Source organism: Salvia hispanica, chromosome 4, assembly GCF_023119035.1.
Source record: "Salvia hispanica cultivar TCC Black 2014 chromosome 4, UniMelb_Shisp_WGS_1.0, whole genome shotgun sequence".
Taxonomy (NCBI): domain Eukaryota; kingdom Viridiplantae; phylum Streptophyta; class Magnoliopsida; order Lamiales; family Lamiaceae; genus Salvia; species Salvia hispanica.
This window is the reverse complement of record NC_062968.1, coordinates 46,315,035-46,335,292: the sequence shown is the minus strand read 5'-3', so window position 1 is coordinate 46,335,292 and position 20,258 is coordinate 46,315,035. Positions and strand designations below refer to the sequence as shown.

General features: G+C 37.1%; 3 protein-coding genes across 3 annotated transcripts; 2 read left to right on the top strand and 1 right to left on the bottom strand.

Annotated features, from left to right (window-relative positions):
* The first annotated feature begins 1,514 nt into the window (after window positions 1-1,514).
* LOC125223053 (succinate dehydrogenase subunit 6, mitochondrial-like) lies at window positions 1,515-3,836 on the top strand. The gene is made up of 3 exons (XM_048126013.1): window positions 1,515-1,733; window positions 2,357-2,459; window positions 3,525-3,836. The coding sequence occupies exons 1-3, from the start codon at window positions 1,569-1,571 to the stop codon at window positions 3,665-3,667; spliced, it is 411 nt and encodes a 136-aa protein (XP_047981970.1). The 5' UTR covers window positions 1,515-1,568; the 3' UTR covers window positions 3,668-3,836.
* A 172-nt stretch (window positions 3,837-4,008) lies between these two features.
* Window positions 4,009-5,997, bottom strand: LOC125223052 (DNA-directed RNA polymerase II subunit 4). Its single transcript, XM_048126012.1, has 6 exons — window positions 5,838-5,997; window positions 5,459-5,567; window positions 5,110-5,187; window positions 4,796-4,829; window positions 4,648-4,716; window positions 4,009-4,287 (listed from the first exon to the last, which is right to left on the bottom strand). Exons 1-6 carry the CDS (start codon window positions 5,884-5,886, stop codon window positions 4,210-4,212), a joined length of 417 nt encoding a protein of 138 aa, XP_047981969.1. The 5' UTR covers window positions 5,887-5,997; the 3' UTR covers window positions 4,009-4,209.
* A 7,026-nt stretch (window positions 5,998-13,023) lies between these two features.
* Window positions 13,024-14,612, top strand: LOC125221215. Its single transcript, XM_048123341.1, has 2 exons — window positions 13,024-14,016; window positions 14,136-14,612. The coding sequence occupies exons 1-2, from the start codon at window positions 13,024-13,026 to the stop codon at window positions 14,610-14,612; spliced, it is 1,470 nt and encodes a 489-aa protein (XP_047979298.1).
* Window positions 14,613-20,258: the final 5,646 nt, after the last annotated feature.

Sequence of the window (20,258 nt, the reverse complement as noted above, 5' to 3'; positions counted from 1 at the left end):
GAATTCCTTCGGGCACCCACCACCGACGATTGTCAACGGTTGCTTCGTCTTCACGAAACAGTCCACGGTTTTCCCGGTATGCTAGGCAGCATTGACTGCATGCATTGGAAGTGGAAGAATTGCCCGACTGCTTGGAGGGGGCAACACTTAAGCGGCCACAAAGGTGGCGGCCCAACGCTTATCCTTGAAGCGGTCGCCGACTACCGCCTATGGATTTGGCATGCATATTTCGGTGTTGCCGGATCCAACAACGACTTGAACGTGTTATATTCTTCACCACTCTTCGATGATGTTTTGAATGGTGTAGCACCGGCGATCGACTTCACCGTCAACGGAAATGCATACCACATGGGTTACTATCTCGCCGATGGTATCTACCCAAGGTGGTCGACTTTCGTGAAGTCGTTCAGCAATCCACAAGAGCAAAGACGGATTCTTTTTGCGCAGCGTCAAGAGTCTGCTCGGAAAGACGTCGAAAGAGCTTTTGGTGTCCTTCAAGGCCGATTCAACATTGTGAAGTCCCCTTCTCGGCTTTGGTACGTTAAGAATATCGCCGACATCATGTACACGTGTATTATCTTGCACAACATGATTATAGCTGACGAAGGACCGATGGCGGCTAACTTTTACGACGAGGATGAAGCCGGAAGCTCAACCGCGAGGTCTCCCCCACGCCGAGGTGTGCATACGACGGTGAACGAGAGGATCGAAAGAAGACACACAATGCGCGATACAAGAGCCCACACTGAGCTACAAAAAGATCTAATCAATCACATTTGGGCGAAATTCGGCAACGAGTAGTGCGTCTTTTTAATTTTATTGATTTTAATTGTGTAATTTTTAATTTTTAGGATTTTAATTGTGTAATTTTTAATTTTTAGGATTTTAATTATGTAATTTTTAATTATTTTGTAATTTGTAATAGTATTTCGGGTATTTTTAATGCATTTTAATATTGTGGAAATGTTTTTATTTAAATTGAATAATAGAATGGTGGAAAAGTTCTCTCTCACGTGAATATAAAAATTATATTTTCTCTATCCATTTAACACACAAAATAAACCTCCTAAAATCCCGTGTCGTCCCACAAGTGTGACATTTTTTGTGGGACGGAGGGAGTATAAAACTAATACTCCTCACATTCCATAATAATAGAGTCATTTTGTCATTTCCGTACGTTCCATGTAATAAAATCATTTCCCTTTTTATAAAAGTCAACACATTTTTCCACACTTAGTTTACTCTCTTTTACTTATCTCTCTTCATCTCTCTACCTTTTTTATTTTCCACTTTATTTTCCTTTTGCTTAAATAATCACCAAACATAATTTTTCTTAATCTTCGTGCTGAAAGAAACAGAATGAAATGAGTATATAAAAATAGGACCAATATCATCACTAACTTTTTCAATCAACTTTTTATTACATTTCTTAAAATTTAATCAAATAGCAACAAATTATGGGAGATGGAGGTTGTAGTACTTGCTGTACTTGTATCACTAAAAAGGTGAATTTGTAGGACTAAAAATTAAATCCCCAAAACCAATCGATCGCTGCAGCGGAGAGGAAAATGAGCGAAATCGAGGAATCAAGAAGAAGCTTGTGGCATTCTCTGAAGAAGAGTTTTCATCTCGACGATTATTCCAAAATTTTAAACCCCGATAGACCTTTGTCCCATCGGAGTAGCGCCACTGTCCAGCAGTTCATCACATCTGATCCCGTCCACGGACCTGCGGTATTTTCTGATTTATCTCACAATCTGCGTGTTTTTAATTTTGTTCCTTCAGTATTTGTTCCGCTAAATTATGTGATTTTGAACTCTTTCTGATGCTTCGTATTGCGATGCTTGTAGATGTTTAATTGATTTTGATCGGCCTTTTGTGTTCTCTGTGAGGTCGAATGGATAAGATTACTGGTTAATTGTTATATGTGTAAGTTTGTTCATGCGTTTTCTCGATGTTTCATCACTTCATCTTGCAGATTGATGCTTTATATGAATTCAGTAAAATCTCTGAAGATAGTTGTTGTGAAATGCGAATGAGGCATCTGCTATTTCTTAGAATTTTCAGATTAGGTCGAAGGTTAATGGTAATTTGTTAGGCCTTATGTGGAATTATTATTCTGTTCTGGTTGTCTTTATTGCTTGGAAACTGAAATTTCTCATTGCATTATATCTGGAATTGTTTGAGAATTTGATTAGGAACGGGTTTTTCGGATATTAAATAGCTGCATTTCATGATTATTATTAGATTCATGGTTTTTGGTTGGTTTCCATTTTCCAGGCTTGATAGATGAACTTTTCCCTCATAACCCTATCTTGATACTGTTTTCTTGCCTCTTGTTTGCCTCATGTTGCAGCTGAAGGCTGCAGAGCAAGCAGCTAACTTTGCTTATGTAGGTGCTGCTGTTGGAGCGATTACAACTGGTGGAAATGCTTGGAGGTGGTCAAAGAGTCCTCACGGTATAATCTAGTTTTGCTATATGTGTCTAGGCTCCTTCATTTTGGATATTTGTGCTACATTATGAACACAAATTTGTTTGGACTTCCAGCAAGTGTTTATCTCCAAAATCAGTAATTCAGTATGAAATTTGTTAATATTCCTCCAGATACTCTTAACCAACCCAAATGAATTCCATCAGTGATGTATTGTAGGCTTCTCACTTCTTAACCACTACTTGATTTATCTGTAAAAAATCTACCATAATCTATTTTTTTTGGTTGGCTGATTCTGGGGAATTTTATGGAGATGAAGAGGAGATGGGATTAAAAGTACCATTATTTCTTTGATTGGATGTGCGGTGTATTTTCATGAGGTCTTGACATTGGAAAGATGATGGTGTATGGAATAATGATTCTTTTCTAGTTTTATTATATGTGTCCTCTTCCACTTTGGTTATTTGGCTACATTATGATTTATGAACACAAATTTGTTTGGACTTCCAGCAAGTAGTTTTCTCCACAATCAGTAGGCACTTAGTAATATTCATCCAGACACTCTTAACCAACACAAAATGAATTCCACAAGTGATGTATTGCATAGTTTTCACTTGTTAACCACTAGTTGACATGTCTGTAAAAAATCTACCATTAATCCATTTTTTTCTTCATTGGCTGATTCTGGGGTATTTTATGAGATGAAGAGTAGATGGTATTGGAAGTACTGTTATTTCTTTGAGTGGATGTGCGGTGTATTTACTTGAGGTATTGACATTGGCAAAATGATGGAGGCAATTTGTATGGAATGTTGATTCTTTATAGTTTTTTATTCAGTATCACTAGGCCTAAAGCACAATTTTCTGAAGTACCTTTCATCCCTCGTGTATTTGGCATAAGTATTGCTCTTTGTGGGTTAACTTTCTTCTTATCTGCTGCTTCTTTCTTGTATATTGTTGCACTTTCATTCTATGATGCCTTGTGTTATTTTTGTTAATGTTATTCCATTATTATTTAAATGATGCCTTGTGCCAGTGGACTTGTCTTTCTCCGAACACAGAAATATCTCATAAAACTTATTCGTCCTGGCAGGTACTGTGTTGTCTTTTGCTTTTGGAGCAGTAGTCGGGTTCACCTTGGGAGCCGAGGCTGCTAACCACTGGTGCCAGTTATATAGGCTGGATACAGTAGCAGCGCAGGTTAAATTCAATGAGTGGTTGCAGAAGAGAACCTGAGGAGAGTTATCAAATTGGCCCATTGAAACACCAAATGGAGCGGCCCTTGTAGTAATAATGAGATTTGTCCCTCTATCTCTCTTGTTTGTTCTTTGTTTTTGCATGTAGGACCAATGTGCTGTTTCTCCTACAGATTGAATGGTTTTAGTGTTTATTGGTGCTTCTTCCCTGGGCTTTCTTCTGATGATAAATTTATCATGTCTTGTCTTTGAATAAAATTTAAATGGAGTAGTAATTACTCCCTCCATCCCCAAACACAAGTCTTTTAATATTTTACTGTCATACAAAATTTGTCTACTTTTATTTGTTACAAGTTTTTCTCTTTTATAAAGATGAGAGAATAATGAAATATGAGGAATGATATAATATACTGAACTCTGATCAGAATCCTATTATCAAAGCATACAACATTGATCACAATCCTATTATCAAAGCATACAACATTAATTTCAAGCTGGATTCGAAATAAGTAAATTGCAATCCCTAAAATATGTATTTTTATGGCCACAACTTAATGCCATATGCTTACAACAAAAAGATGACTACTCAAATTTTTTGATCAAGGAGAGATCGTTCAGCATCTTCTCAATTGCCTCATCGTCATGTGCTCTTCCTCTGGTCTGTAAAGAAAGAAAACCCCCCATTTAGAACCTTAGTCATCAAAGTCAATAAATTTCCTACTATGAGAACATTCACATTAATTTTCATTTATTTTCCCACGTCTTGCAATCCATGGAACGGATAAATTTACTGCTATGAGAACATTCACATTACGAAATAAAGTTAGGTGGCTCATTTCCGTTCCCACATCTTGCAATCCATGGAACGAAACGGTCGAGTAAATTGGAGGGGGATATTTGGTGATGTCACTTTTAGGTTGGAAAGTTTAGAATATAAAAGTGCATGCTTAACTTACAACTCCAGGTTTAACTTTCCAATTTCACTATAACATAAAGAGCTGCAATCGAGATAATGGGTACCTTGATGGACGGAACCATAGCTATAGCTTCTTCCACTGTTTCGGGACAAAGGTTCCCAAGTACACAGAGCTGCAAAAACACACAGTTTATAAAGGTTTCTTAAGAGTAGACATACAAACGAGATTGATCAGGAAAAAGTGAAACTTACCTCGAACTCAGCAAGCTGATATCTGCTAAGAATTCTGTAACTTGTGTTAAGAATTACACTTGTCTACAGAAAGACGATATTATGATCTTTCAGTTCTGATGGCATGCACAAATGAATAATGACGAGCTAAGATACAAATTCAATACAGTCAGTTCTTCAACATAGATGGTACAAATATGCTCACTCAACAAAAGAGAGCATGTTTCCTCTTATGAAATTTCAAATTGCATAATAGTTTAACTAGACAAACACTATCATAAACAATTATCAATGTGCTAAACCAGGATCCTGCAAATAAATGACAAAAAGGATACTCTCGAACTTGTCTGACAGCATCAGGGTTCTTGTATCGGCTAAAACGCTTCACATATTGAAGTGATTTCTCAAACACCCTGAAAATGAGAGACAACCATGATCTAGCAACATACAGAATTTCCTATACATGGCAAGTTAAAATACGAACAATTTCTACAAAACTGTCGGTGAAAAGGATTGAAAATACAAATTTGACGAACAAAAAATTATCATTATACAGAAAACAACTAAAGAACCATATGCAAAACTCTGTAAGCAATCAAATTTATGAATAAACATTACTCCATTTTAATAAAGGAAACATTAATCCGGGGCTAAACATGAAAATCCCAAAGTAAATATACTTACTGAGACATCTGATTCATTGGATCATCAGCCATCTGCTGAAGCTGCTCATATTTATGTTCAAGTATAAGGGAAACTTCACAATTCATAAGACATTTGGCCTTCAAAAATTCTGAAGAAGAAAAAAAGTGAGTAAGCTCGCATACAAATCCCATACACACAAGACTTGAGGTTACAACAAAATTGATTCAACAGAAATTGTATCTCAATAGCCGGATTCATACAGAAAAATATGAACACAATCAATAATTAGCTTCCTCACCAAAACCCTAAACACAACGAAACCCTAAGATGTAAAAATCAGGGCGAAGACGAATTTGATAAAGTAAAATCGTTTCCACCATGAAAATTGGGGGGGAATTACAAAGATGCATTCAATTACCATCGGGTATTTTGAGCTCAGCGGCGTTCTCCTCTTCTTCGGCCGACATCTTAAATTTTGCTAACAAAAATGTAATCGGAATAGGGGTTCTATTATATAGACGCGATTCCGATAAACAATAGCTAATGAATTGAGATTACGAATAGCAAAATTAATACTAGTAGTAGTACTATGACATTTATTAGGAAAATTGGAGTTTTAGTTATTTTTATATTAGTAAAAGATGTATTGTGAAAATTAGAGTTTTAATTTTATTTTAATTTTTGTATTAGTAAAAGATGTACTGTGAAAAGAGTGAACTACAAAAATAGTCCCTTGACTATGCGTTTGTCTCGCCAATGAACCCTGAACTTTAAAAATATTCTCAGACAACCCTGGACTAAGCGTTTATCTCGAAAATGGTCCTTTTTCACTGTTTCGTGACGAAAATACCCTTTTGGGGGTTTTGGGCAATTTGGTCTTTTTACATTTTAAATCTGATATTATTTCACTGATATACTAAATCTGATATTATTTTAAAATTATCATTCTTCTTCCTTTTTGTCATCCTTCACTTTGTTTCTTTATTTCAATATTAGATTTAATTTTATAAAATTAAATTTTAAATTTTGATTTTTAAATATCAATAAATTTTTAATTATTAAAATTACGAGTATTAAATAATATATTAATAGTTTTAATCAATATTTGATAGTGTCTAATATTTAATCAATAAGGTACGATGAGACCTTAGTTTTAATCATAAATAGATCATATAACACGATTTATTCTGAAATAAATATGCATCTAATGTAAGACTAATATAATTTTCGTTTATTAATTTGAAAACAATCAAAATTAACTAGAAAATTTCAACAAAAAATCTCCTATATCAAATTTTTAGTCGTATCAAATTTTTAGTCAATTTCATAATATTTTTAGTCAAATTCTCCTATACAATTGATGCATATTTATTTCAAAATAAATTGTGTTATATGATCTATTTATGATTAAAACTATTAAATATTGATTAAAACTAAGGCGTCGCCATACCTTATTGATTAAATATTAGACACTATCAAATATTGATTAAAACTATTAATTTGTTATTTAATACTCCATCCGTCCACAAAAAATAGATCATTTTGTGTATGACACGAGTTTTAATGTAGAATTGGTAAAGTAAGAGAGAGGAGGAGAAAAAGTAGGTAAAGTAAGAGAGATAGAGAGAAAAGGTGAGTAAAGTATGAGAGATGGAAGAAAAAGTGGGAAAAGTATGAGAGATAAACTTTCCATTTTTAGAAATGGGATTATTTTTTGTGGAAGTCCCAAAATGGCAAAATGAGTCTATTTTTTGTGGACGGAGGGAGTAGTAATTTTAATAATTAAATTTTTTTATTGATATTTAAAAATCAAAATTTAAAATTTAATTTTATAAAATTAAATCTAATATTGAAATAAAGAAACAAAGTGAAGGATGACAAAAGGGAAGAAGAATACCAATAGTGGCAGATCTGGGATCGAAAAGTTGAAGGGAGGAATTACAACTGTGTTTCTTTCTCGGGGCATATTAGAAGCAAATGGAGGGGGTACGTCCCGGTCCATGGTAACTGGTTGTCGGGGAGGGCGACTGTACCCTCCTGCTCTCTGAAATTAAAATTTTAATTAAGAAGAAGACAAAAAGACTAAGCTTATTAGTTTTCGGCCTTTATTTTTATTGTTGGTTTATTGTTGGGCTGTGTTTTTTCATTTTTGGCCTTTTTGAGATAATTAATAAATGATGCCCTCGATATATAATGAGAGATGATCTGCTGCAAACTTATTTTAAGCGTTGTGAGCGCCTACTTTCCAAATCAGCCACATTCCTTTTAATTGCAAATTTTGTTTTGCACATTGACAACTGTTCAATTTCGTTTGTCTATTTAATCCATATCTTTTACTAGTACGATATTTTATTATATTTATATCTGTAAATCCCACTAAATCTCTTTAATTATGAATATGCTCTATGTTTTTATCATCTCCAACAAAACACCCGCTATTATTTGTATAATAAATTTATTTCTTCTTCGTTTTTTTGTCTTCATGATTCTAACAAGTCTCAAGATATTTATTCCAAAAACTTGCTTCTCTTTTTGTAATTTTTTCCAACGTCAATTTGTTTAAAAAAAACGTAAAAAACACCAAGTTGCTAGAAGTTCTAAATGCTATGTAGGAACTGCATATGTAACATCACCTGCCAGTTTTTAGAGCTACTGTCAAGTGCAAATCTAATTCACTATAGCAAACCAAAAAAAACCACTCCACAAACTATAATATTATGGTTCATAATGTCGTGTAATATAGCAAACCGAAAAAAACTACTCCACAAACTAATATTATGATTTATAATGTCATGTATCTAGAAATTTAACCACAGCAAAAACCAAAATACAGCAAAAATAGTACTTAAAAAATCTAATATGATGGTAAGGTACGTAGAAATTCAACTACACCATGCCAAAAAAGTCCACTACACAAACGACTTAAAAAATATTTTCACCAGCTATGGACATCAATCTTTTTTTGCATAATCATTGTTGACGTGGCGATTATCTGCAACTGATCTGAAATTTAAATATAAGAGTAAAAATAGTGAAGTGAAATATATTGGTTACAAAAACAACGGTATAATTCATAAAAACATAAAACTCAACAATTCACATACCCGTCATGCAAATCGGGGCGATTACGTTTGTCATGTGATACTCCACGAAGCCCACATCCATGACAAACCCTAGTCTTCAAAATTGACTTTTCTTTTGATGATAACATTCGCTTACTGCATCCTTTTGTTCTTATTCCGGAAGGATCGGCTATCTTTCTTGATTTATTTGATCTTTCCCCTTTTTGACTTCCGTATGAGGTAGTTGGACTATTACTCATCTCTTTGATCTTACCATGTAGATAATCAAGTTGTTCATCCAAAAACTTTGTCCTCTCATTAGTCAAAGATGCATCATTAATCAATATTGAAGCCTTGTAAGATAACTTGGAGCATCGTGATACCAAAAAGTTTGTTGGATCATCATTGGTGTTTTCATCATCCATTGTATATACAACACCAATCTTTGCTTCTCGTGTCCATCTCTTAAGTATGTATCTGTCAGGTAGTTCAAATATTTGGCTAATGCGGAAAAAAGCTAGCATGTGTCTACATGGAATACCATCAAACTCGAATTTTCCACAGTTACATGATATATGATCTCTCCGTATATCATGCACAAGTAGCCTCGGCTTCGAAGATGAACAAATTTGAAAGCTCATCACATTGTAAATCACAATATCATCTGATTCGTCTCTTGTCGAGGCAGGTTGCACAAAATAATCATGGCTTCGACTCATTTCTTCTTTAAACTCCATCCATTTTTTTTTCGTATACACTTTAACCATTTGAGTCTCCATCGGTTAATTTGTTTTGATTTTGGGATACTCATTCCTGTCAATATGGTCCACAACTAACTCATTGTGTCTTTAGCATCTTAATGCTCGATTAAATCGTGTGATAAAATCCATCAATGAGTTCTTGTTAGAGACATACTTTTTGAAAAACGAATGCGAACTCTCAGATCTCTGACTGCTTGACATCCCAACAAAAAATTCATGACTAAAATATGTCGGAATCCACTTATGTTGTAGTTTATACATCAACAATATCCAACTATTTTGCTCTAAATTAGCATATTTAATCACCTCAACCCAACTTTGCTCAAATTCCTCCGGAGATGTAGAATTTTTTATAATATTCTTTATGCTCTGATAATGATCTCTGAAAGCCACCGGAGAAATCTTTTATGAGAATTTGTTCAATATATGCCACAAGCAATAGCGATGCACTATTTTTGGAAAAACTTGTGCAATTGATTTCGTCACAGCAGGATCTTGATCAGTGATAATTGCTATTGAAGCATCTGTAGGCATCGCTTCCAAAAACTTGTTAAGCAGCTAAATATATGAATCAGTCTTCTCATCACTTAAAAATCCACATCCAAAAACTATTGTTTGATGATGATGATTAACCCCTATGAAAGGTGTAAAAATCATTCCATACTTAGTGGTGTTATAAGTGGAATCAAACACAACAACATCACCAAATACACTATACGCCATCCTTGATCTAGAATTTGCCCAAAAACATTGTTTAAACATGTTACCTGAATCTGTCTCATAGTCAAAGAAAAATGTTGAATCCTTCTCTTTCTCGGAGGTAAAGAATTCTATCACAGTTTTTGCATCAATACCCTTTTGTTCATCCCTTAAATCTCTCTCAAAGTTTCTAATATCTCTTTCTATGCAACCTACATTTTCCGGCCCACCGCACTCTATCTCTAATAGTTGCATTTGGTGACAAGTAGGTATATTAGCTTCTGAAAATTTTTGTCAATAATTTCTTCACAGCAGAAACACTACGGTGTGACCAAAGAAAATGCACCTTTGAAGGTGTAGAAAGTCCATGTTTATGACCTTCTGTGAAAACACTAACACTCCAATCAGATCCAGTTTGTTGCTTGATAATAGACATCTTTGCTTTAAAATCAGTTCTAACTTTACCACGAGTTCTTGTCTTAATCGGGCCACCATTCAATGCTCTTTTCACTGAACGAGCTTCATCAGTCTGACCCGCTTTAAAGCAAACAAATTGTTTCCAAACAACCTCATTTGTCACCTTATTCTTTTTACTATTGCTGTATCTTGCGCTAAAACGTGCTTCACGTGCATACTGATTGTAGAATGCAAACGCATCATCTATTGATGCAAATTTCATTCCGATTTCTGGCTAACAATCATTTGCAACTTGAGGAGTATACAGTTGATCGCTCATAATTGCACTAAACACACTAATAGAACAATTCAAAAAATTAACATACGTACACACAGTAGTAGTAATAATAAATAACAAAAATATTACAACCCTCTCAAAGTTGAGAGTTTAAAATTTAGTGTTTTGCACCATCACTGTTGATGAATTAGATTCTCGTATTGCATCCATAAAATAAATCAAATTAACATGGAATGACATCAAGTCCAACAATTGTTATTTGTTCTCATAAGCTAGATGACTAGAAGAAAATTAAAGAACTCATAGTCTATTAAAATTAACCTATTCATAGAACTACAAAAGTTACTGCGCATGATGTGATGGCCGGTGAGAGTTATATTCAAACAACAAAAGCTATTAGGTTACATAAAGCCTGTTATTCTAAATTCTTGTACGATTATAAATAAAATTTTGCATTTATAATAATAAGTTAATTTAATCAAGAACAAGTAACAAGTATATGGCAAGGAGTTAACGAAATAAATATTACCTGGGTCAGCTGGAATAAAAGTTTTGAAAGAAACAAACTAATATAGGTTGATGTTAAACGGAGAGATCGAGAGAGACGCCAAATAATCTAAAGTAAAAGTGAGAAAGATTGCAGAAAAAGACAAGGGCGGGCAAATTATACATATAGGGTTTAATTAGGTTAGAAGAATAAAAAGAATAAATTAAAAAATTAGGGCTGACATGGAATTAAGGGATTAAAGAACGAGAATATGATGTGGAAAGTAGGCGCTCAAATTATTTCTTTCTCATTATCAACATTTCTCTCGGTTCTATAATATTCATGTTAGGATTTACCGACATTGACACTAAAGATATGCAACAAGTGTTAACAGTGGTTTGAAACCCCCCAATATAAAAATTTTGCATCCATTACTCGTGGTATAAGCTGTAAATAAATTGATATAGAAGGGATGTGATACAGTCCCTCAACCAACCGCGGCTCCGCAGCCTGCGGGCCAGTCGGAGACATTGATGTGAATCAAATAATACTTGTTCTACTCCATGATTTCTCCTATTTTGTACATTAAAATCATCTATCAATTAATCATTAAAGCTTGATTATTATATATTAGTTGATAGATGTACATGTGGAGTAGCGTCTGATTGAAACTGTTCTTTTCCTATCAATATGGTGTCCAAATTCTTTTATCTTATCACCATTATCTTCGTCTTTGAAATAGCTTCGCGTGGGTACATTGCACGCCTCAATCGGAGCTCGGATGAAGAAGTTATGGCCATTTGACGAAGGTTGCGCGAAGCAGTCAAAACAGGCAAAAACGCCCGGGTCGGTGGTTTTTAGCATATAAAACGCCTGGGGACAGTGGAAACGCCCGGGTTGGCACCATTTTGCCTGGGCCGGGCGTTTTTCTCGATAACTGCCGAATTTCAATGTTTAAATTTGTTTATGGGGCGGTTTTTGGAAGGAGAGACTTCCTGGGACGAAAAGTGAGAGGGGAAAAGAGAGAAAGAGAGGAGGAAGAAGAGAAGGAAGAAATTCCGGCCAACATTCCGACTATCCGTCTCCAAATCTCAATTCCACTCAACGAGAGCATGCTTCCTATGGTTTTCATTGTGATGTTTATCATGTGTTTAGGCTAAACTCTCAATGTTGCTCCAAGTTGTGATTTAGGCTTGTGTGAATGTATCTACACCTTTGAATTCACATTTTGACATCGTTGATGTGTTTAATGTTAGATTCTATCACTTTAGAGGCCTCTATCGTTATAGATGTTTAATCCTTGTTTATCGTCTCTTTAACATAGACTTGGATGGACTAATCAATTGATGTGTTGTTGAATTTGAATTGTTCAGAGGATAATTTGACAACGGATTAGGTAAGTTTATATAGTAGATGTTTATGTCTCCCGCGCTTCCGCAGGAGTTTATAAACATTGAAAATTAGTTCATGGAACAAGTGTTCAGCTGACTGTGAACTATACGTCGCAAACATGTTCAGTGCAAGCGATTAGGTTGATGAATTAATCCCAAAATTTGTGCTTTTGATAGATGTAGAAATATGCAAGTCTATTGAGCAACTTGGAGTGACATGCTTTTCCGTTTGAGAAATCCATCTTTTGTTCATCTTTTATTTTCGTTTGTCTGAATCTTTCAAAACCAAAAAAATCAAATCTTATATTAGGTGATATCTTTCTAATTCTCAGTTTAGTGATTAAGATTTTTTTTAGTTTACACTAAGGCACACACGTTTTATAAGACTAACCCCGAAGTTGTCGAGATGTCTCGCTTTCGGTAGGATTAGTATATTTGAGTTGTGTTTGGTTTCTTTTCTGTTGTGTAGGTGTTCTAGAAATTCGAAAACAGAAAAACAAAAATCAGTGGATGCAAACCAGATCTAAGGGTACACCGCAATTTGGGTTATTGATATATCATAGAAGAGGACAGAATTCAGCTGTGATTGGTACACATCAGAGTCCAGTGAGAGAAAATTCTCTATTCGAGACAAATTTTGAGGGTAGTAGCAGTGATTCAGAAGCCGAGTCTATGGCTGAAGAAGACAATAATGTTCCACCACCCATGGGAAGGTTTGGCGACATCTTTAGATCGGGAGTTGATCACCCGGGGGAGTTTGCCTATGCACATGACAATGTCAACATCCCACCTCACTACATTAGTTTGGTGAGTGGTGGAAATCTTTTCCATGGTCGAGATGAAGAAGATCCGATGAGTCATTTGAATGCCTTTTATGAATTGACGAACTCTCATAGACCGCCAAATGTGGAGCATCATCGAATCAAGAGAGCTTTATTTCCTTTCTCATTGAGAGAAAAAGCAAGGGAATGGTATGACTCACTATCGGGCTACAACATTGCAACTTTTGAAGAGTTGAAGTCGAAGTTTCTCTTGGAGTACAATTCTCCAATGAAGATAGAAAAGTTGAGAGAGGAGATCACTTCATTCCGACAAAAGTATGACGAGTCATTTGCCAAAGCTGGTAAGAGATTTACAGACTTGTTAAGGAAATGCCCAAGTCAGGGACTAGCTCCGGGGCATGATCTTTTGAAGTTCTACAAGGGACTCAATCATGAAGGCACAGGCTTGGTTACTGCAGGGTCAAGTGGGAACTTGGACGATTTGACCCATGATGAAGTGAGAGCGCTATTTCAAAGATTAGCGAACAATCAGAGGAATTGGCATAATCCAAGGAAGGTGGCCGCGAGAGATACATTTGGCGCTACTAAGGAGTCGGAAAGAGTGTTAGCTATAGAAGCTCAAATGGCTGACTTTAGTACTCAAATTTCGTTGATGACGAATGCCGTCAAATCTATGCAGTTGACTCCTCAATCCCAAGCCACGCCTGTGATGAAGTGTAGAGTGTGCCAAGGAGGACATTATACAGATCAATGTCCTAGTTTGCAAGAGCACATGTGGAAGATGTGAATTATATTGGGGATAATCGTCAAGGCTACAATCAAGGGCCACAATACAATTAGCAGAATTGGAGACCTCAGCAACCAAATTGGAATCAAGCTGGTCTTAGCAACACTGCGGGTAATCAATGGAGGAGTAATGCCCAACCCTCGGGGTATGAGAAGAAGCCGTCAAGTGATGATCAAGTTGCGCAGATATACTCCTTCATGACTAAGAGCCAAAAGGAGAATGATCAATTCAAGGAAAACGTTAATGAGAAGTTTGGCCACATTGATGCCACAATGAAGAACTTGGTGATGATGATAGGCCAACTTGCAACGGTTGTGCAAACCAGACCCCAAGGAACTATTCCAAGCACCACGATAACGAACCCAAAGGTAAATGAGCAATGCAAAGCAGTCACATTGAGAAGTGGGAAAGAGCTAGAGAGACTTGGAGTGAAAGTGGTACATAATGGCCCAAACATCTTGCACGCAGGGGCGAACAAGTTGTTAGGCTCGCAAACCTCGCACGCAGGGGCGGACGAGGGGAGTGAGTAGGCCACTACAGATGCTAGAGATGGTCTACACGATAAAGAAGATGCAATACTTATCACATAGACCCGCGGATTTCAAATCAAACTTCTTTAACTCTACCAAGCCATTTACAAAACACTCATAATGCATCAACAATAAAGTCAAAGGTCTTTATTCAAAGCTTGTAATGGGGCTGGGGATGAGGTAGGATAAATATGGATAGTAGCTCAAAAACTACATATTTGAGTGCCAAATTCTTCACTCCTACAACTTCCTTCCAAAGAACCAAACAATATACATTTTACAACCCATATTTTCACTCCCCCAAACTTGAGATCTTTTCTAGACAAGAGTACATCTTTACAAAGCAATAGAAGTTCGACGTTATTTCATTTTTTTTTCCTTTTTCTTTTTCTTTTTTTTTTCAAAGGCCTCGACTTTTACAATTTGGAGGCCGTCTTTTCCCTTTCAAAGAACTTCATTCTCAACACTTATACATTACATCAAATCTGAAAAATCTCTAAACTTTAATAGAACACCACTCAAAACTTACAACACAATCAACAAAGCTCAAACTTGTATTTAGCACCCAAACAGTAGTAAGGTTTATTGATGAGGCTAAAATGAGGCTTATTTTAGTAGCTAAGTAATTGGCTAAGTATTTGTACAAAACAATGGGGATTAAGCTCAAAGTGGCTTCTAGGGGATCATTTGTTGGACTAGGCATGTGAATATTTGGCCATGGAGTTCATCCTATTGCCTTATCATCCCATATCATTGACACATATGAATGCAAGCACCCAACTCAATAAAGCAAATCAATCCAACATAATTTCCACAAGACATATGACTTTCATACTCTCCTCAACTCAAGAAATCGGTTGTAGTCACAAAATGCTCTTTCAAATAAATCAATGCACAAATTCCATCCATCCTAAGCTTCAAAGATCAAGTAAAATCAAGCAAGATTTCCCAACCATAAAGCCGAAGATAAAGCATGCACCCGTCAATTACATTGATTCAAAACAATTTTAGCATACAATACACCCAAGAAACTCAAAATCTTGGGCATGGCAATCTCAGCACAATGGGTGGTGGGTTAGATGTGATTCGGTCGTGTGTGCTCCTCATAACTCCAGAATGGCTTCCTTGCTAAACAAAAGACACATGCTGCTGAAACAACAAAAAAACAAAACATAAAAATTAAACACTAATTCCAAAACAAATGCTAGAGGAAAGAAATTGAGCAAACAAAACCTCCAACATATGAAAATAAAAATAAAACAAAAATAAAATTAAAAAAAAAAAAACTGGTTGCCTCCCAATCAGCGCCTTTTCTTATTGTCGCTATCGGGACCTTCTTCTTTGCGCCTTTCCATTCAAACTGGCTCTGTTATGCCTCTTCGCCTTCTCCCCGCTCTATCGCTTGTAACATTCTCTCCATCAACTCGAAAATACGACCGTATTTGCCTGTCTCAATTACAACATTTCTGCCGTTGCTAAAAATGGCCTACCAAAGAGAATAGGCATGTCCTTGTCCTCTTCCATCTCTATGACAATGAAGTCAACCTAGAGTATAAATTTGTCCACCTTCACCAAGACATCCGATGATTCCTTAGCTTAACACCGAATGATCCGCCAACTCAAGGTCAATGTCGATTGGTTCAATCCTTGCTTCAAGACCGATTGATTCGTAGCTAAAGCCAACAATGATATTCCCGAGCCTTGATCAAGTAGGCACTTTGGGAACTTCTTATCTCCCATCTCACACCTGGATCACACAACTTCCGGGTCTCTTCTCTTAGCTCTAAGATCTTTCCCTTCACAACCGTGAGCAAAATGCGCTCAATATCACCACACCATCATCTTCAGATCTTCTCCTTGCAATAAGGTCCTTGAGAAACTGGAGAATTTTGAAAAAATGTAGGAACACATCCACCAAGGACACATCTACATTAACTTTCCTAATAATATGCATCATCCAATCAAGTCCCTTTCGAATTATTTTCTTTCTCTCTTTCTTCTTGATCGGGGAAAGGAGGAAGGTATAAAAACTGAAAATTAAATGGACTCACGATCCATCATTGCACTCAACGACTCTTCTTGTATCAATGACTACATCTTCTTTATCTTGTAGACCATCTCTAACTGTAGTGGCCCACTCCCCCTCGTCCGCGTGCGAGGTTTGCGAGCCTAACAACTTGTCCGCCCCGCAAGTAAGACGTTGGGCCACTATGTACCACTTTCTCTCCAAGTCTCTCAGCTCTTTCCCACTTCTCAATGCGACTGCTTGCATTGCTCATTAACCTGGGTTCGTTATCGTGGTGCTTGGAATAGTTCCTTTGGGTCTGGTTTCGTACAACCGTTGCAAGTTGGCCTATCATCATCACCAAGTTCTTCATTGTGGCATCAATGTGGCCAAACTTCTCATTAACGGGCTCTTGAATCGATCATTCTCCTTTCGCTCTTAGTCATGAAGGAGTATATCTCGCGCAACTTGATCATCACCGACGATTTCTTTCATACCCCTTTGTTTGCAAGTATTATTCCTCCATTGATTACCCGCAAAGGTTGCTAAGACCAAATTTCGATTCCAATTTGGTTGGGCCGAGGTCTCCACTCGCACCGTATTGTGGCCCTTGATTGCAAACCCTTTGACGACATCCCCAATATAATTCACATCTTCCACATATGCCTCGCAAACTAGACATTGATCCGTATAATGTCCTCCCTCGCACACTCCACTTCATCACAGCGTGGTTTCGGGATCGAGGAGTCAATCGCATAGATTTGGATCGCATTCGTCATCAACGTAAATTTGAGTACTAAAGTCACCATTTGAGCTTCTATAGCTAACACTCTTTCCGACTCCTTAGTGGGGCCACTAAATGTATCTCTCGCGGCCACCTTCCTCGGATTATGCCAATTCCTCCGATTGTTCGCTAATCTTTTTGAAAGAGCGCTCACTTCATCATGGGTCAAATCGTCCAAGTTCCCATCGACCCCCGCAGAATCGCCAAGCCTCGTGCCTTTATGATTGAGTCCCTTTGTAGACCAAAAGATCATGCCCTGAGTCCCGGCTTCGGCATTTCTTTAACAAGTCTCGTAAATCTCTTCCAACCTTCGGCAAATGACTCATCATACTTTTCGTCGAATGAAGTGATCTCCTCTCTCTCATCTTTCATTTTCATTGGAGAATTGTACTCCGTTAGAAACTTCGACTTCAATCCTTCAAAAGTCAAGTAATGTTGTAGCCCGATAGCTGAGTCAAGTACCATTCTTTCGCTTTTTCTCAATGAGAAAGGAAATAAAGCTCTCTTTGATCTGATGATGCTCCACATTTGGCGGTCTATGAGAGTCTGGCCAATTCATATAAAAGGCATTCAAATGACTCATCGGATCTTCATCCCCGACCATGAAAGATTTCCACCACTCACAAACCAATGTGCTGGGAGCGGATGTCGACATTGTCAAGTGCATAGCAAACTCCCTAGATCAACTCCCGATCTAAGGATGTCGCCAAACCTTCCCATGTGGTGGTGGAACATTATTGCCGTCTCACCCACACTGCTTCTCCGAATCACCGCTACTACCCTCAAAATTTGTCTCGAATGTAGAATTTTCTCTCACCTACCCTCCGATGTACCAATCACAACACTCTTGGCCCTCTTCTATGATATATCAATAACCCAAATTCAAGGTACCCCTAGATTTGGTTTGCAACTAATCGATTTTGTTTTTCCGTTTTCGAATTTCTAGAACACCTACACAATGGTAAAGAAACCAAACACAACACAAATATACTAATCCTACCGAAACAGACATCTCGGACAGCTCCTGGGGTTACCTATAAAACGTGTGTGCCTTAGTGTAAACTAAAAAATCTTAACGCTCAAACTGATTAGAAAGGTATCACCTAATATAAACACTCCAAGTCCGTGACTGTGGCAGATGGCCATCACCCCCAAGAACACGGCAAGCACCTAACAAAACAAAACAAAAGATCAAATAAAATAAAACAAAAATAAAACTACTAAAGATGCAACAACCTATTGCCCACTTCCAAGAACGGCGCCCAAAACTTGATGCGTATTTTAGAGTATCCGATCTTACCACACAAGATATCAAGCAGAATGATTAACTTCCATTAATACTACTATACCGGCAAGATTGGCTAAATAATGTTAGCAAGATGTGTTGTCGATCCACAGTGTAGAAGATTGTTTAAAAACTTATGAAGTTAAAAAAGATGAAACATAAGGATTTGATTTTTTTGGTTTTGAAAGATTCAGACAAACGAAAAATAAAAGATTAACAAAAAATGGATTTCTCAAACTAAAGCATGTCACTCCAAGTCGCTTTCAATACACTCAGACATATTTCTACATCTATCAAAATAACAAATTTTGGGATTAATTCATCAACCTAATCGTCAGACCGAACATGTTTGCGACGTATAGTTCATTAAATACCGAACACTTGTTCCATGAAGCTAATTTTCAATGTTTATAAACTCCCGCGAAAGCGCGGAGAGACATAAACATCTACTATATAAGGCCGGAATTTCTTCCTTCTCTTCTTCCTCCTCTCTTTCTCTCTTTTCTCCTCTCACTTTTCGTCCCAGGAAGTCTCTCCTTCCAAAAACCGCCCCATAAACAAATTTAAACATTGAAATTCGGCTGTTATCGAGAAAAATGCCCGGCCCGGGAAAAATGGTGCCAACCCGGGCGTTTCCACTGTCCCCGGGCGTTTTATATGCTAAAAACCACCGACCCGGGCGTTTTTGCCTGTTTTGACTGCTTCGCGCAACCTTCGTCAAATGGCCATAACTTCTTCATCCGAGCTCCGATTGAGGCGTGCAATATACCCACGCGAAGCTATTTCAAAGAGGAAGTACTCCCTCCATCCCATTGAAGATGACCCACTTTCCTTTTTGGTTTGTCCCAACTAAGATGACCCATTACTAAAAATTGAAACACATTTCCCTCTACTTTATTCCCTCTCTCTTACTTTACTCTCTCCACTTCACACACAAAATACGAAGAGGAACGCTCGCCTGCCAAGCAAGCTCGGCAGCTACATCCCCAGATAATTAGATTTCACTTTTGTTTCATCTTTTATTATTTTTATGCTTAGTTATTTTTGGATATCAGTAGTTTTATTATTTTTATCTTTTGTTTCCTTTTGGAGTCGAGCGTAATTATAAGCTCCGTTTCGGGTTTTCTTTGTTGATTCTTTCCCGAGATGAATAGTATTAGGTCGAATCAACCCTAGGGTCCTTAGATTATAAATAGAGCTTTTGTTCATAAACTTATTATGAATGATATATTAATTTTCCCAACTACACGTTGACATCTTACAAAACCCTAGATATTGAGTTGCCCGACGGAAAAGACTTCCGCGCACAACCAAATCTTGCCTCCGCCGATCCTACGTTTGGACGCCAGAGAGAATATTGATCGTCGAAGCTAGTCGCCGATCGAAGTTGAGGGCAGGACCTTAACATCTGGTGCTTTCACTAGTACTCATGAATCGTTTCAACAACAATAAGGGAAAGACGTCGTGGGGGGCTCCCCAACCAGATAATTATCCGGCGAACAGGTTTGGCGGCCGCCTTCCCACCGGAACCCGCCGCGAAGGGGGTAGACATGCCCACGGTTCATGAACCGG